General features: G+C 45.4%; 2 protein-coding genes across 3 annotated transcripts in view; one reads left to right on the plus strand and one right to left on the minus strand.

Moving 5' to 3' along the window:
• Nucleotides 1–281: 281 nt before the first annotated feature.
• On the plus strand, nucleotides 282–12,622 carry LOC135558472 (CMRF35-like molecule 5). 2 transcript variants are annotated; one of them, XM_064992285.1, is made up of 6 exons: nucleotides 282–497; nucleotides 770–1,111; nucleotides 7,587–7,709; nucleotides 8,415–8,513; nucleotides 10,392–10,435; nucleotides 11,326–11,503. In XM_064992285.1, exons 1-6 carry the CDS (start codon nucleotides 452–454, stop codon nucleotides 11,410–11,412), a joined length of 741 nt encoding a protein of 246 aa, XP_064848357.1. In that variant the 5' UTR covers nucleotides 282–451; the 3' UTR covers nucleotides 11,413–11,503. The 2 variants fall into 2 exon arrangements, with proteins under 2 accessions (XP_064848357.1, XP_064848356.1); XM_064992284.1 differs by having other exon boundaries at nucleotides 283–497; nucleotides 11,385–12,622.
• LOC135558473 (ras-related protein Rab-6B-like) overlaps nucleotides 12,618–17,217 on the minus strand; it is a 13,810-nt gene continuing 9,210 nt past the window's right edge. Inside the window, exons 6-8 of the mRNA XM_064992287.1 lie at nucleotides 15,683–15,776; nucleotides 15,341–15,407; nucleotides 12,618–13,586 (exon numbers count right to left, since the gene is read on the minus strand). Coding sequence (XP_064848359.1) covers nucleotides 13,522–13,586; nucleotides 15,341–15,407; nucleotides 15,683–15,776 — 226 coding nt within the window. The 3' untranslated portion in view covers nucleotides 12,618–13,521. The remainder of the gene's footprint in view (nucleotides 13,587–15,340; nucleotides 15,408–15,682; nucleotides 15,777–17,217) is intronic.

Consider the following 17,217-nt stretch of genomic DNA (forward strand, 5'->3'; position numbering starts at 1 on the left):
AGCTCGGGGATTCAAACCAGCATCCTTTCGGTTACTGGCCCATATGTTACCTGCCACCCTAACTAGTAAATCATTAACTAATCATTTAAAAGTTGTTTGAAAATCTGTCTATATACAGTATATGTTTTTATTTAATATTTATTGTAGGAATAAATGATTAATAAATGGTGAGTAAACTGTATATAAATGTCTTACAAATTGTTTATTGCCGGACGTTATTATAAAGTGTTACTGAGAAGTGAAATGGTTTCAGGAAGTACTTAGTCAAACAGAAGGACTTCCGTGGCTCAAAGTAGACACACTCACTCTCAGAGGGGTTCTCATACACACTGCAGGAGCAGACCTTCCTGTACTGGGAGGGTAACTCGACGTAGAAGTATTGAGGGGACTGGAGTAAACAGGGTGTACAGGGTCTAAAGAGACTTGAACTAGCTGGGAGCCACAAGTCATCATGGTTATCCTGCTGGTCCTCACACTGAAGGTTGTCCTCCTCTTTGGTGAGTACATCAGACTGAATGAACACTTGTGACTCCTCTCTATAGTTGGATACATTTGGTTGTAACATTTTACAGTGTAACTCCATTCACTCACTGATAATGTTGTTAGATAAAGGGGAGGGGACACTGAGGAACACAAGGTCCAGTATGTACTGATGGATGTGATGGTGATCACCTGTGGTGTACCAGACCAGAATCCCCTCTTACAGTATGTGAAATGGAAGCTGGGGTGTGTGTGCTGTTTGTAATGAGACTGTTGGTGTGTCCTACAGCTGCTGTGTGGAGTGTGTGTTCAGCAGAGTTGATCACAGTGGAAGGATATGAGGGGGGCAAGGCAGAGATCAGATGCCCCTATAGAGAGGAGTGGAGGAGCAACCAGAAGTACCTCTGTAAAGGGGATTGTTCTGTTTTTAATAAAGACAAAGTTATTAAGACTGAGGCAGGGGAAAACAGAGCTTCTAACGGGAGATACTCGCTGAAGGACATCAGAGAGGAAAGTGTCTTCATTGTGACAATCACCAACCTGACGTTAAATGATGCTGGGAGATACTGGTGTGGAGTGGACAAATGGGGACAAGATAACTACATTAAAGTGAACCTTGAAGTCTCTGAAGGTACTGTAAACATTTGATCCTCAAAACTTTGTCACTTCCAAACTAAACATATTATAATATACATTCCTAATCAAGCTTCTGCTATTGACCTGAGTCTTAACTTGAGATCCTGCACATTATGCCATTTTTTATGCACATTATTCATTGACACAATGAATGCATTGTTCTGTTATGCGCATGTAGCAATTAAGGGGCAATCTGCAATTGCTACATAAAGTACCAGTCAAAAGTTTGGACACACTTACTCAATCAAGTTTTTTTCTTTATTTTTACTATTTTCTACATTGTAAAATAATAGTGAAGACATCAACACTATTAAATAACACATATTGAATCATGTAGTAACCAAAAAACTGTTAAACAAATCAAGATATATTTTAGATTTTAGATTCTTCCAAGTAGCCACCTTTTTCCTTGATGACAGCTTTGCACACTCCTGGCATTCTCTCAACCAGCTTCATGAGGTAGTCACCTGGAATGCATTTCAATTAACAGGTGTTTCTTTCCTTCTTAATGCAGTTGAGCCAATCAGTTGTGTTGTGACAAGGTAGGGGTGGTATACACAAGATAGCCCTATTTGTAGAATGCTGTGGTAGCCATGCTGGTTAAGTGTGGCTTGAATTCTAAATAAATCACTGACAATGTCACCAGTAAAGCACCCCCACACCATCACCCCTCCTCCTCCATGCTTCAAATATGGCTATCTTCTGTATCTCACCCCTACCTTGTCACAACACAACTGATTGGCTCAATCGCATTAAGAAGGAAAGAAATTCCACAAATTAACTTTTTAACAGGTGTGCCTTGTTAACTGAAATGCATTCCTGGTGACTACCACATGAAGCTGGTTGAGAGAATTCCAAGAGTGTGCAAAGCTGTATACAAGGCAGAGGATGTGTCACGACTTACGCCGAAGTCGGTCCCTCTCCTTGTTCGTTTGGCGGTCGATGTCACCGACCTTCTAGCCATCGCCGATCCACTTTTTATTTTCCATTGGTTTTGTCTTGTCTACCATCAAACCTGGTTCCAATTCCATCAATTACATGTTGTGCATTTAACCCTCTGTTCCCCCCATGTCCTTGTCCGTAATTGTTTGTTGTCAGTGCTTGTGCATGTTTTGTTCTGGTGTGCGTCGGGTTATGTACCCATGTATTTTATTGTTCTGTATCCGGTGGGATTTGATCATTAAACTTAGCCGTTGGAAACACAGTTTTGCTCTCCTGCGTCGCACTTCTCTGCCGCCGGTACGCACCCTTGACAGAGTTACGGACTGCTACTATGGAGTCAGCAGGAGCGGGTACCCCGGTATTAGGGGTGAAGGAACGCGTCCAGGAGCACGCAGCAATGCGGTGCCTCCACCAGCACAACTGGGGTCTCCACTGAGTGCCCCTCTTCATCCTGGTCCCAGTGGGATTTGTCTCTCCCTGCCCCAGGGAAGGATGGGAAGGCTGCGAACTGCCAGGGGTTCCTTCTCCAACTGGACCTATACCTGGCCATCATCCACCCGGCTCCGTCGTGTCGTGAGAGGGTGTCCGCCCTCATCTCGTGCCTCACCGGGAAAGCCCTGGAGTGGGCCAACGCCGTATGGAGAGAGGGAGATGCGGAGTTTGGACCAGTTTGAGGAGTTCACCCGCTGTTTCCGGGCAGTCTTTGATCATCTGCCTGAGGGTCGAGCGGCGGGTGAGCGCCTCTTCCATCTGAGGCAGGAGATGAGGAGTGCCCAGGAGTTCACCCTAGAGTTTAGGACCCTGGCTGCCGGCGCGGGATGTAACGGCAGGGCCCTGATCGGCCATTATCGCTGCAGTCTGCGCGAGGACGTCAATCGGGAGTTGGCCTGCAGTGACACCACCCTTACGTTTGACCAGCTGGTGGAACTGTCCATCCGGCTGGACAACCTGCTGGCTACCTGCGGACGATCAGATCGGTGTCTGGTGGTTCCATCCCCCCGCACCCCCTCTCCGATACCTATGGAGCTGGGAGGGGCAGTGCGCAGGGAGAACGGAGGGGGTTCCAGCTCGTGCAGCTCGTGTGGCCGCAGAGGTCACACTGCCGGTCGGTGCTGGGCTAGTTCCTCTGGGGATCGAGGTAACAGGCAGGGCGCTCTGGCGTCACCCCAGTTGAGCCGGCACCATTCTCATCCAGAGTCCTCTGTTGCTCATATGTTTGTCTATGTTACCTTTTCTGAGTTTTCCCCGCTTTCCCAGCATAAGGTGTTCGTCGATTCAGGCGTGGCTGGGAACTTTATAGATAGAGCGTTCGCCTATAGTTTAGGGATCCCCATTGTTCCCGTGGCTGTGCCCTTCTCCGTTCACACCTTAGATAGTCGACCATTAGGGTCAGGTTTGATCAGGGAGGCCACCGCTCCTCTGGGTATGGTGACGCAGAGGGGGCACAAGGAGAGAATTAATCTCTACCTTATTGATTCTCCTGCATTTCCCGTGGTGCTAGGCCTACCCTGGTTAATTTGTCATGACCCCACAGTTTCTTGGCCACAGAGGGCTCTCACGGGGTGGTCGCAGGAGTGCTCGGGGAGGTGCTCGGGGAGGTTTCCGTTGGTGCTACTACGGTGGAGAGTCCAGACCAGGTCTCCCCCGTGCGCATTCACCCTGAATATGCCGATTTGGCTCTCACCTTCTCTAAAAAGAAGGCGACTCAATTACCACCCCATCGACGGGGCAATTGTGCAATAAATCTCCTGGTAGATGCTGCACTCCCCAGGAGTCACGTGTATCCCCTCTCACAGGCAGAGACGGAGGCTATGGAAACATATGTCTCCGAATCCCTGCGTCAAGGGTACATTTGGTCCTCCACTTCACCCACCTTCTCAAGTTTATTTTTTGTGAAGAAGGAGGCAGGAGGTCTACGCCCGTGTATTCTGAATCAGGGTCTGAATCAGATCACTGTGAGGTATAGCTACCCGCTACCACTCATAGCTACAGCGATTGAGTCGATGCACGGGGCAAACTTCTTCACCAAACTAGATCTCAGGAGCGCTTACAACCTGATGCGAGAGGTAGACGAGTGGAGGACGGCTTTCAGTACCACCTCAGGGCACTATCTCGCCATGCCGTACGGGTTCATGAATGCGCCATCAGTCTTCCAAGCCTTTGTAGATGAGATTTTCCAGGATTTTCCAGCAGGGTGTAGTGGTGTATATCGATGACATTCTGATATACTCCGCTACATGCACCGAGCATGTGTCCCTGGTGCACAGGGTGCTTGGTCGCCTGTTGGAGCATGACCTGCACGTTAAGGCTCAGAAATGCTTGTTTATCTAGCAATCCGTCTCCTTCCTAGGATATCACATTTCCAGCGCAGGGGGTAGATGAAGAGTGACCGCATTTCAGCCATGCGTAATTGGCTGACTCCCACCAAGGTAAAGGAGATGCAGCGGTTCTTAGGGTTTGCCATCTACTACCGGAGGTTTATCCAAGGTTTTGGTCAGGTCTATCCGGATCCCACTTTGGCATTCATAGTGGAGGTGGACGCGTCCGAGGCTGGGATAGGAGCCATGCTCTCTCAGCGCTCGGGTACGCCACCGAAGCTCCGCCCCTGTGCCTTCTTCTCGAAGAAGCTCATCCCGGCGGAGCGAAACTATGAAGTGGGGGACCGGGAGCTGTTGGCTGTCATCAAGGCCTTGAAGGCTTGGAGACACTGGCTTGAGGGGGCTAGACACCCTTTTCTCATCTGGACTGACCACCGCAATCTGGAGTACATCTGGGCAGCGAGGAGACTGAACCCTCGCCAGGCAAGGTGGGCCATGTTTTCACCAGTTTTGGGTTTACCCTGTCCTACAGACCAGGCACCCAGAATGTGAAGGCAGACGCATTGTCCCGGCTGTATGACACAGAGGGGAAGCCTATGGATCCCACTCCCATACTCCCCGCCTCCTGCCTGGTGGCGCTGGTAGTATGGGAGCTGGACACGGACATTGAGCAGGCGTTACGTGCAAAGCCTGCTCCCGTCCAGTGTGTCGCTGGACGTCTGTACGTCCCGTCTGCTGTTCCTGACCGGTTGATCTATTGGGCCCACACGTCACTCTCTTCTGGTCATCTTGGGATCGGTCAGACAGTGCGCTGTTTGAGTGGGAGGTACTGGTGGCCTACCTTGTCTAAGGACGTGAAGGTTTATGTTTCCTCCTGCTCGGTGTGCGCCCAGTGTAAGGCTCCTAGGCACCTGCCCAGAGGTAAGTTACACCCCTTATCCGTTCCACAGCGGCCTTGGTCGCACCTGTCGGTGGATTTTCTAACTGATCTTCCACTCTCACAGGGTAACACGATCCTGGTTGTTGTGGATCGTTTCTCTAAGTCCTGTCGTCTCATTCCTCTGCTCGGTCTCCCGATGGTCCCTGTTTACACACGTCTTCCGGCACTATGGGGTGCCTGAAGATGCAGGGTCTGGCTCTCGACCCGAATCCTGCCACCCCGCCTGCCCTGCCGGAAGCTGGGCCCGCGGTTTGTGGGGCCATTTAAAGTCCTGAGGAGTGTGAGGAGGTTTGTTATAGGTTACAGCTTCCACCCAATTACTGTATTAACCCCTCGTTCCATGTGTCTCTCCTCAGGCCAGTGGTGGCTGGCCCACTCCAAGAGTCTGAGGTGCGAGAGGTTCCTCCGCCCCCTCTGGACATCGGGGGGGGGGCCCCGGCCTACTCCGTTTGCTCCATACTGGATTTGAGGCATTGGGCGAGGGGCCTTCAGTATCTCGTGGAGTGGGAGGGGTACGGTCCGGAGTAGAGATGCTGCAGCCGAGGATGTGTTGGACCCTTCTATGCTGCAGGAGTTCCACCGTCTTCGTCTGGATCGCCCTGCGACTCGCCATCCGGGTCATCCCCGAGGCCGATGTCTCGGGGGGTACTGTCACGACTTCCGCCGAAATCGGTCCCTCTCCTTGTTCGGGCGGCGTTCGGCGGTCGACGTCACTGGCCTTCTAGCCATCGCCGATCCACTTTTCATTTTCCATTGGTTTTGTCTTGTCTTCCATCACACCTGGTTCCAATTCTCACCTGGTTCCAACTTTATTGTAAAGGACCATAGGAGGAGGCAAGTAGCTGGGTCCAGGGGCGGGCAGAAGGTCATACAAAGGGGGACAACAAGACAACAGTACAGGAAGGGAAAAGGCTAGTAATGTCGCCTGTGAGATCAGGCAATAGGTTGATAACAGGAAATCCGTTTTTGCCTGCCTCAATAGCCTATCATACACAGGAGGATTAAATTACAGGAAAAACAGAGCACCAAATATAAGTGTGTCACAAAACAAACAATACTTCACAATGATGGGGTGCAAAGAACTGAACTAAATAGTGTGTGATAATAACATACAGTTGTGTCAACAGGTGATCAGAATTCAGGTGATTGGGATCTGGAGAGTGAGCTGCGTTCAGGGGATCTATGTGTTTGAGTGTGTGAACCCAGGAGACAGCCAATTTATCTTAGGTCCAGGGCCAGCTCCTTCTTGACCTCTTGGTCGGCCAGTCCAAGTGGATTATTATTTGTACAGATGGTGACGAAAAATACATATGTAAAAAAAAGAAAAGTAGAAAAAAAGCATGCCTGAACCAAACCCTCAAAAACAAACGAAAGGCCTCATGGCCAAACAAAAACCCAGCAGCCTCATGGCTCTGCCATCTGGGACACACCTTAATTGGCAGCACCTGTGTGCAACTAGAAACTTGGCTCAGCATCTAGACTCGGTTGGTGCTGCCACCTGAGGATGTAGTGTGAAAGTGTATCATGGTAGTGTGTTGTTTGTCAATGTCCTAACTCTAACCTTCCCTCCATATCTTAACACTATCAACACACAATGGATCCCTTTTACACTACGCTAGTTTGTAAACATATTTTTGTACTGTAAAGAGACAGATCTGGCGTCAAATCTGACTTTGAATCAGATTCCCGCCTCTGAGTGGTATAGTGTACAAACAACGTCTCTCCGACAACACATCTGTCACCGATTCCCCGTAATCCTGCTCACTCCGTGCACCAGTTCCGGGGGTCTACGTCACCGGCCTCTAGGTGGCACTGAACTGTCCTATTACGCACACCTGGTTCCCATTTCCTCTGATTAGTAATTGTATATATGTGCCCTCTGCTCACCATTGTGTGGTCGGTTATTGTTCCCATGACCGTTGATCTTGGTTGGTTATTGTTTCCATGACCGTTGAGCTTGTGAGTACATGTGCGGTGGTGTATTGTGTCCTCGTTATTATGGGTCTCGTCCTGGGTATTTATTAGAGGTTTAACCTCTTGTTTGGGTTACATTCCTGTGTTTTTGTACATGTGTTGATGTTTTTTACTTCGTCCCTGTGCCTTTCCATGGCATGTTGTATTTTTGGGTGGAGTTAAAACCCCCCTATTATGTATTCCTGTCTCCAATCCTTTTCTACAACATCCCCCTGCAAGAACTACTTTAATACCAGTAGACAGCATTTTTGTTAGCCAAGTGGAAAATTGTCACTTTGTTTTGTGGTCCTTTTTAGCAGCACCAACAATCACCACCAAAACCGAACCTACTACAACCGCATCAAACCCTGGTTCACCAACTTCATCATCCTTAGCCATCTCACCACCATCATCCATCTCATCAACACACAATGGATCTGGTAAATAAGCTCTTATGGCTGTGTTTTTTACAAATTCAATCAGATCAGCTCTGAAAAAGATGATTTGAAAATATCTGTGATTGGTCAAAAGTTGCGTGAACACAGCCTATGAGCCTTAAAACTACTGTATGCTGGTTTCTCTTTGAAACTGGTTTCACAACACATACTTTTGTAGTCTAAGTTACTGATTTGGAGCCAAATCTGACTTTAGGTAGTGTGGGACACTTCTACACCAGATTCCCCACTGAGTGGTATAGTGCAAAGACCATGTCTCTCGGACAACCCATTAGATATTTTTCAGAGCTGATCTGATTGGTCAAAATATCAATTAGTGAAAAAAAGATCAGAATTGGGCTGCCTGTGTAAATCATCCTTAACCAAATAGGGGAAAATGTCCACACCTGTGATTTGATGCATTACTTAAGTTTGCATTATGGTTTAGATGAGGAGCTCCTGTATAGTTGAACAGCTAGCCTTTTGGTAGTCTATATACTATGGTGTATGCTAATAGCTGCACCAATGCATGAATGTTGGCCACCACATCCAAGGCTAATGTAAGGATAGGATGTAAACGGAAAAGATGCACATAAAATGTAACATTTTATCAGAGGCAGATCTTGTATTACATATTAGTGTAAAAAGACCTTATGTAAGTTAAATTGCTTATTGTGAAGTATTGGTACTACTTGTGTGTCTGTGTTCCAGGAGCATCAGTGATCATCATTGTATCTATGAGTCTGGTTACATTGCTGCTTGTAGTCGGTCTGCTTATAGTCCACAGATGGAAATGCAACAAGGAAACAGGTGAGAAACGCACACGCTGTCAAAACATATAAATACCCCTTTTCACACTTCATTTCAAATCAATAATTAGCATATTCATGATTGCACATTTTGTCACTATTGTTTTGAGTGTTCTCTTGAGCACTGACTAGTGCATTCTCAACTGACTAGTGCATTCTCAACTAGCACTGATTAAGATTTAGTCTAAAGTGCGTTATAGTGATTTTGGAAACAAATAATTAGTTGGAGAACCTTCTGTTATCATTGTGATGTCATCCGATTGACTTTAGGTGTAGTATAACGTTAGCTAGCTAGGAGTGTTAGTAAATTCACTCTGGCTATCTACTCTGATTTTAGAGCACTCATCTGTGACAGGAGTGCAAAATAACTGAATTTACGAACTGCAACACCTGTTGAATATGACCGGTGTCAGTAAACGTTGGCAAAGAAACGCCATTAAATTGTTGCAGGCAGCAGTTATAGTATCCAAAGCTCTAGATAACATAAACAGCCTAACCAGCTCTGCTAGAATGAGTAAAATGGTCAGTGTCACACCCTGATCTGGTTCAACTGTCTTTGTGCTTGTCGCCACCCTCCTCCAGGTGTCGCCCATCTTCCCCATTATCCCCAATGTATTTGTACTTGTGTTCTGTTTGCCTGTCAGTTTGTTTTGTTTTGTCAAGCCTACCAGCGGATTTCCCGTGCTCCTGTCTAGTTCCTGTTTTCTTGTTTTGACCATTCTGCCTGTCCTGAGCCTGCCTGCCATTCTGTACCTTGTCACACCACCCTGGATTACTGTCCTCTACCTGCCTGAGCCTGCCTATCGTTCTGTACCTTGTCACACCACCCTGGATTACTGTCCTCTACCTGCCTATCGTTCTGTACCTTGTCACACCACCCTGGATTACTGTCCTCTGCCTGCCTATCGTTCTGTACCTTGTCACACCACCCTGGATTACTGTCCTCTGCCTGCCTATTGTTCTGTACCTTGTCACACCACCCTGGATTACTGTCCTCTACCTGCCTATCGTTCTGTACCTTTCGGACTCTGCTCTGTATTACTGTCCTCTACCTGCCCCCCTGTTTTTGTGAAACTTTTGTTACTTTGAAACTGTCTGCATCTGGGTCTTCTCCTGAGCCTTGACAGAGTGAGAAATTCTCTCATTTGTGTCGGCAGTATCTAGCAAGTTGGCCAGTTAGCTTGGCTGCTTGACTGCTGTTGTGAAATCAGAATGCTTGGCTCAACCCTACTCCTCGGGCAGAGGGTCCAGTCTTCTCTCCGAACTCTCCGAGAGTGAAGCGCTCTGAATTTACTATGACAATCTAACAATGTTCTGAATTTACGAATGCCCAGAAAACACTGAGCGCACTCTGACACTCCAGAGTGAATTTACGAACACACCCGTAGTATCATGTTAGCTAGCTAGATAAGCGGGAGGGGAGCACACTGAAATATAGCTAATTAACATGAGCATTGCTAGATAGTTTTGACATACTTTGCTAGCTAATGACGACATTGCCATCTGTCTAAAGTAAATTTGACAACATATCGATGACAATTGTTTCCTACAAAATAGCTGCATAATGGCAATGTCATGCATTTCCAAGCTACTATAGTGTAATTTATACAAAACACTCATAGCCCCTGTTAAGAATGACTGGGCACCACTTGACTTTTGGGCATCAGTATGGCTGAGCGTCATGAGAATGTTGATGACCATGGCATAACGCAGCTGAGTGACAGAGGTACAAATCATCCTTTGGCCCTGATTGAACAATAGAGGTCTCATTGTGAACAGTGTGCCCTCGGCTCCCTGTTCTTGGAAATGCAGCTCTCAAATCCACCTGAACAGAATGCTGGAGCCAAATAGTGAGCTGTGTTTTGTTTGTGTTCTACAGCTGTCTCCTCTGCATCGACGGTGAACACTGGGATCAACAGAGAGGTCAGTGTGTGTGCCCTGTTGGTGGAAATGCAGCTCTTAAAACCACCTGAACAGATTACTGGATACCCAATACTGAGCAATGTATAACACACTGTGTAGCTTCTTGATATGCCACACCTGTCCGTTGGTTGGCTTATTTTGGCAAAGTTTAAATGCTCACTAACAGGGATGTATAAAATTTGAGAGAAATAAGCTTTTGTGCATATGGAACATTTCTGAGATCTTATTTCAGCTCATAAACATTTTTGTTACTTTGAAACTGTCTGTATCTGGGTCTTCTCCTGAGCCTTGACAGCGAGAAGTTCCCTCATTTGTGTCGGAAGTATCTAGCAAGCTAGCCAACTTTAGCCAGTTCGCTTGGGCGCTTGACTGCTGTTGTGAAGTCAGAATGCTCGGATCAACCCTATTCCTCGGACAGAGTTTCCAGTGTTCTCTCTGAACGCTCCAAGAGTGAAATGCTCTGAATTTACTATGACAATCTAACAACGTTCTGAATTTACGAATGCCCAGAGTGAATTTACAAACATCTAGTATAATGTTAGCTAGCTAGATAAGAGTGACGGGAGCACACCGAATTCTATCTAATTAGCATTGCTAGCTAATGACAACATTGGCATCTGTCTAAAGTACATTTGACAATTTTGATTATGTTTCCTACAAAATATCTCCCTAATGTAGCAGTCATTGAGTGTGAGAACATGCTGTTTAATCAGCTTCTTTTCACACCTGTCAGGTGGATGTATTATTTTGGCAAAGTAGAAATGCTCACTAACAGATGTAAACAAATTTGTGTACAAAATGTAGACTTTTGTGCGTACGGAACATTTCTGGGGTCTTTAATTTCAGCTCATGAAACATGGGACCAACATTTGACATGTGTTTTTGTTAAGTGTATGTTCTTCCCTCTCGTAAGTCCTCCTATACCTCTCCGCGTTTTCCTCCTTTCCAGGGTTGTGATGGTGACTATGAGGAAATAAATGACCAACCCCTACATTCCAACATCTACACCAACTTACCCACGTGCCCCTCTGAATCTCAACTTCCACAAGGACCCCAGCTGCCCCAATGAAGCCAGTGCTGTCATTTAAGAGGGCACTTCTTCTGGTGACTATGCCACTGTCAACGTTGGTCTCAACCCTGCCTACTCCTCCCATCTACTCCACTGTCAGCAAACCCAGAAACACCTGAGTCACTGTCAACCAATCAGAAGGGACATACACACACTGGCAACCAATCACAGTGACCTGTTATTAACTATGTGTGCCACCTCTTGAGCGTTGAGATTTTTTTTGAGCAAACATCTGCATAATCTGCTTCATGTCCTCAATCAGATGTGCTACTTTGACTTGGGTCTTTCATGTCTCTGCTCACCTTTGTCTTAATGTTTAGGTCACTTAGGCCTAATTTGCATGTTAATATCTAAGTAAATATTGGCTCAATATATACATTGTAACTGTCTAATGGTTTTTAACACATAATTAAATAGACATAATTTAAGGGATAATCAATGAAGGACTATGCTTTCTGTGGAAAATAATGCACGATTTGGAAGTTGTGTCACAGCGCCGTGGCATTAACCTTCCACGGAGTTGCATTATTTTCCAGGAAACTCATAGAGCCCTGAGTTGATTATTCCGCTTATACCACGGCTATAACACTTTCTGCTAGAAATGAAAAAGTAGCTAGCTGGCAAGTTTCCTAGATAGCTACAGTAGTTACCTAACCAAACAGACTTGCTCCAGTAGATTAGCTAAGCAAACAATCAGTCCTCGCTTGCTATTAATGAAAATCAATATTGCCAATTATGTTTTCAATTTGACTTTTGCTTTCCAAAGCAGGTTAGACCCCTGGTAGTGTCAAATAGGTAATAGTCTCCAACCATGGTCTCCACCCCCCCCCCCCCCCCCACACCCAACATCATTTAATAGTTGTTAACTTGATACCGGTACCCCCTGTATATAACCTCGTTATTTTTTTATTTTACTGTTTTTACTTTAGTTTATTTAGTAAATATTTTTGTAACTTTTCTTGAACTGCATTGTTGGTTAAAGACTTTAAAGTAAGCATTTCATGGTAAGGTCTACTACACCTGTTGTATTCAGAGCATGTGACAAATACAATTTGATTTGAACTGTAAATGAGAGGATCATGTTGTGTGGAATTAAAACATGTTCTGACTTAGTCTGATATACAGTATGTATTTGAATGGATCATAAATATAACGACGAGTAAAGCAAAAGAGACACTTGAAGGACGAGACCATTGTGAAATGGGTAAGTGTGGATGGTTAGAGTGAAGCCCTTTTAATCTTTTATTTATTAATCATTAAACATTGTTAGATTATTCATACCGGTGAACAATGACCACTTTTACTAAGGGACGTTCACGACATACATATTACATTATTATATACAGTGCAGTACAGTGGATCGTTATGTGTTGCCGGGGGAACGGGGAGGGAATGTGAAATTCCATTGGCGTCTTCTTCTTGTACCACAGCACAGTTGTTCTATAAAAGTTGCCCATTGAGTTACACATTTTCACAGCTACAGTAACTTAAGGGTGAATCTACGGTAAAGCAACTCCTGTCGGGAATATTAATTTGGGTCACATTGTTGATATGAGTATGCTATTATTACGCTATAAAACATTCTAAGTTAGTCGAGCAGCTCCGGGGTTCGAGAGCCAGAGGAGAGGCATGAGATCAGCGTGCATGCGTGCTGCAGACATTCAGACAGGGCAGCCATCTTGAAAATGGACTGGCCCACTTCTCCCCATTTAAGCCTCATTTTTGGTGCTTTCCCTTTTATATAAAAAAATACAAAACATAACGGCGAAAATAATTCAAGTTTCATTCCATTTTCCCTTTTTGTTTTTTTTGTTTTTTTTTCTTGTCCGGCACTTAGCTACGTATTGACAAAGTATACAATATTTTACAACTGAAGACTGAAATAACACTTGATTCGTCTAATCGGATATATACGGTATAAGGCCCATATCCAATCAGAAAAGCCAACTGGAAGCTAACCAGTAGGAAGCAACACAACAAGCCTATGGTGTGAAGAAAGATGTCAGACAGCTCTGCATTAACACGAGCACCCGCCCTCTGGGACAGTGGGTTCTGCTGGTTTGTCCAGCTTTATGTCAATCACTGGAAAGTGTGCAATTAAGGAAAACTTGGGGAATACATAGAAAATGGTTAAACATGATCTGCATATTCCATTCTAAATAACAAAACTGTAACATAACATCAACAAAAATTACTTTAATGCAATATAATAGACCCTCTTTCTTTCTCTCTCACACCCAAACACACGATCACACAATTCCGCTCTATTTGGAACTACAGAACGCCCTCCTTCCAACCACAATAGTGTATTCATCATGTCTCCCTAGTACAGCTCTGCTACCCAACTCGAGCCCTAAGGGCCCCGACATTATACATCGGATTAGGAAGGGACTGTTTTTTAAATCAATAACTAGGGTATTGGCCAGGCTTGGGTATCAATTTTCAAGAATTATTCAATTGATCAATAACATTTTGAAGCTGAGCCATTCACACCCTCCTGCTCTTATTCACAGTGTCTCTATACAATCATCTCTTAACATTATAACACGGTGTCAGAAGTGCTTCAACTGGAGAGATTATTTCACACTTTTGACAGAGTTTAGAGTGATCTAAAGAAGCTACTTAACAACTCAGTCAGTCCCTCTCTCGGCTGGTGAGCAGCCAACTCAGTCAGTCCCTCTCTCGGCTGGTGAGCAGCCAACTCAGTCAGTCCCTCTCTCGGCTGGTGAGCAGCCAACTCAGTCAGTCCCTCTCCGTCTGGTGAGCAGCCAACTCAGTCAGTCCCTCTCCGTCTGGTGAGCAGCCTACTCCAGTCAGTCCCTCTCTCGTCTGGTGAGCAGCCAACTCAGTCAGTCCCTCTCTCGTCTGGTGAGCAGCCAACTCAGTCAGTCCCTCTCTCGTCTGGTGAGCAGCCAACTCAGTCAGTCCCTCTCCGTCTGGTGAGCAGCCTACTCCAGTCAGTCCAGCAGCCAACTCAGTCAGTCCTCTCCGTCTGGTGAGCAGCCAACTCAGTCCCTCTCCGTCTGGTGAGTCCAACTCAGTCTCTCGTCTGGTGAGCAGCCAACTCAGTCAGTCCTCTCTCGTCTGGTGAGCAGCCAACTCAGTCAGTCCCTCTCTCGTCTGGTGAGCAGCCAACTCAGTCAGTCCCTCTCTCGTCTGGTGAGCAGCCAACTCAGTCAGTCCCTCTCTCGTCTGGTGAGCAGCCAACTCAGTCAGTCCCTCTCTCGTCTGGTGAGCAGCCAAGCGGAGCCATTGTTATGGATACTCACACATGTAGAGAGCGTATTGGAGCAGATAGACGCAGCAGTGCAGGGATGGAGCGGGGCACAGACAGGGAGGAGCAGCTAACGGTACGGGCCAGGGAACGGTAGGGCCTGAATGTCGTGGGCATTGGAAATGTCATGCCTGTGCAGGGCTCTACTCCCTAGGTACAGGGGCCTACCCTACTATACCGTCACTAGGCTGCTATCCTGCTATACCATCATTAGGGGGGATCCTTTCCCCTTGTCCTATACTGCCCTACAAAACCTTTCATCTGTTGTAAAGGCCAGATATGTTATCTGATTAATGTGGTATTTAGTTACCTGAAACAAGAACAAGCCAATCGATCAAAATACATCATGAAGTACCATAACATAGTTAGTGAACTTTGTAGGGCAGTATAGATTCCATACAAACCGATCGTATTACTGGTTCACTGCAATAATACTTCCTTATTACCGTACCAGCAACCACGATGAGTTAAAGGATTTGTTCCCTCTACTGAGTTTCTCTTCATCGTTCTGAGCCTTGATTAACCGTGTTGAGTCACTCACTCTCTCTGTTCTAAAGGATACTGCCTTCAGGGTTCACATCGTCCAAACTCTCCATCCCAGGTAAGGTTGCTGCAACACGCCGAAACAGCTGGAGAGGGATGGAGAGAAAGAGTGACAGAGAGAGAGAGAGAGAGAGAGGGAGAGAAAGAGAGGAAGTGAAAGAGAGAGGGAGGAAGAGAGAGAGGGAGAGAGGAGGGGAAATAGTTTGAAAGAATAGAATCAAACTAACATAATAAAAACTACATACTAGAGAATTTCTAAATCGTATGTTTGAGTGAGTGACATGAAGCAAATTAAGAAGCTAAAATTCTGAAATGTTGACTGCCTAATTAAGAAATGCTAAATTTATATAGCAAGAATCACCTGTTTGACATTGGTGCCTGTCTTGGCACTAGTTTCGATGAACATCACGTTCAGTTCTTTGGCTCTCTGCTCTCCCGCCTCAATAGTGATTTGCCTGTGGGAGAATCAGACCATAGCATGCATTCAAATGTTTCAAGGGAAATACTTGTTAAACGGTTTATGTAGAACCAATGACGTTGAACAATTGATGCATAATTGAATCAAATCAGGTGACGCATGTTCACGCTGTAAATGCATATATAATCCATTTAAAGGGATTGAAAAAGTAGCATTAAGGCAGACAAACTACCCCTCCGGAAAGCTTATACAGGGATGCTGGCCCGTGTTGACTCCAATGCTTCCTACACTTGTGTCAAATTGGCTGAAAGTCCTTTGGGTGGTGGACCATTCTTGATACACAAAGGAAACTGTTGAGGGTGAAAAACCCAGCACCGTTGCAGTTATTGACACATAAAACAAGTGCCTTTGTCACCTACTACCATACAACATTCAAAGGCACTTAAATATTTTATCTTGCCCATTCACCCTCTGAATTGCACGCATACACAATCCACGTGTCAATTGTCTCAAGGATTAGAAATCATCCTTTAACCTGTCTCCCTCCCTTCATCTACACTGATTGAAGAGGATTTAGAAAGTGACATAAATAAGGGATCATAGCTTTCATCTGGATTCACCTGGTCGATCTATGTCATGCTAAGAGCATGGGTTCCTAATGTTTTGTACAGTCAGTGTAAATGTAATACATTTATCAGATATAAACTCGAGCAGGGATCATCAACTAGTTTCAGACAGGGATCATCAACTAGTTTCAGACAAAGATCATCAACTAGTTTCAGACATGGATCATCAACTAGTTTCAGACAGGGATCATCAACTAGTTTCAGCCAAAGATCATCAACTAGTTTCAGACATGGATCATCAACTAGTTTCAGACAGGGATCATCAACTAGTTTCAGACAGGGATCATCAACTAGTTTCAGACATGGATCATCAACTAGTTTCAGACAGGGATCATCAACTAGTTTCAGACAGGGATCATCAACTAGTTTCAGACAGGGATCATCAACTAGTTTCAGACATCAACTAGTTTCAGACAGATCATCAACTAGTTTCAGACATCAACTAGGGGGATCATCAACTAGTTTCAGCCAAGATCATCAACTAGTTTCAGACAGGGATCATCAACTAGTTTCAGCCAAAGATCATCAACTAGTTTCAGACAGGGATCATCAACTAGTTTCAGCCAAAGATCATCAACTAGTTTCAGACAGGCATCATCAACTAGTTTCAGCCAAAGATCATCAACTAGTTTCAGACAGGGATCATCAACTAGTTTCAGACAGGGATCATCAACTAGTTTCAGACAGGGATCATCAACTAGTTTCAGACAGGGAGACAGGGATCATCAACTAGTTTCAGACAGGGATCATCAACTAGTTTCAGCCAAAGATCATCAACTAGTTTCAGACATGGATCATCAACTAGTTTCAGACAGGGATCATCAACTAGTTTCAGAAAGATCATCAACTAGT

The sequence above is a fragment of the Oncorhynchus masou genome, chromosome 17 (assembly GCF_036934945.1).
Source record: "Oncorhynchus masou masou isolate Uvic2021 chromosome 17, UVic_Omas_1.1, whole genome shotgun sequence".
Lineage (NCBI taxonomy): Eukaryota > Metazoa > Chordata > Actinopteri > Salmoniformes > Salmonidae > Oncorhynchus > Oncorhynchus masou.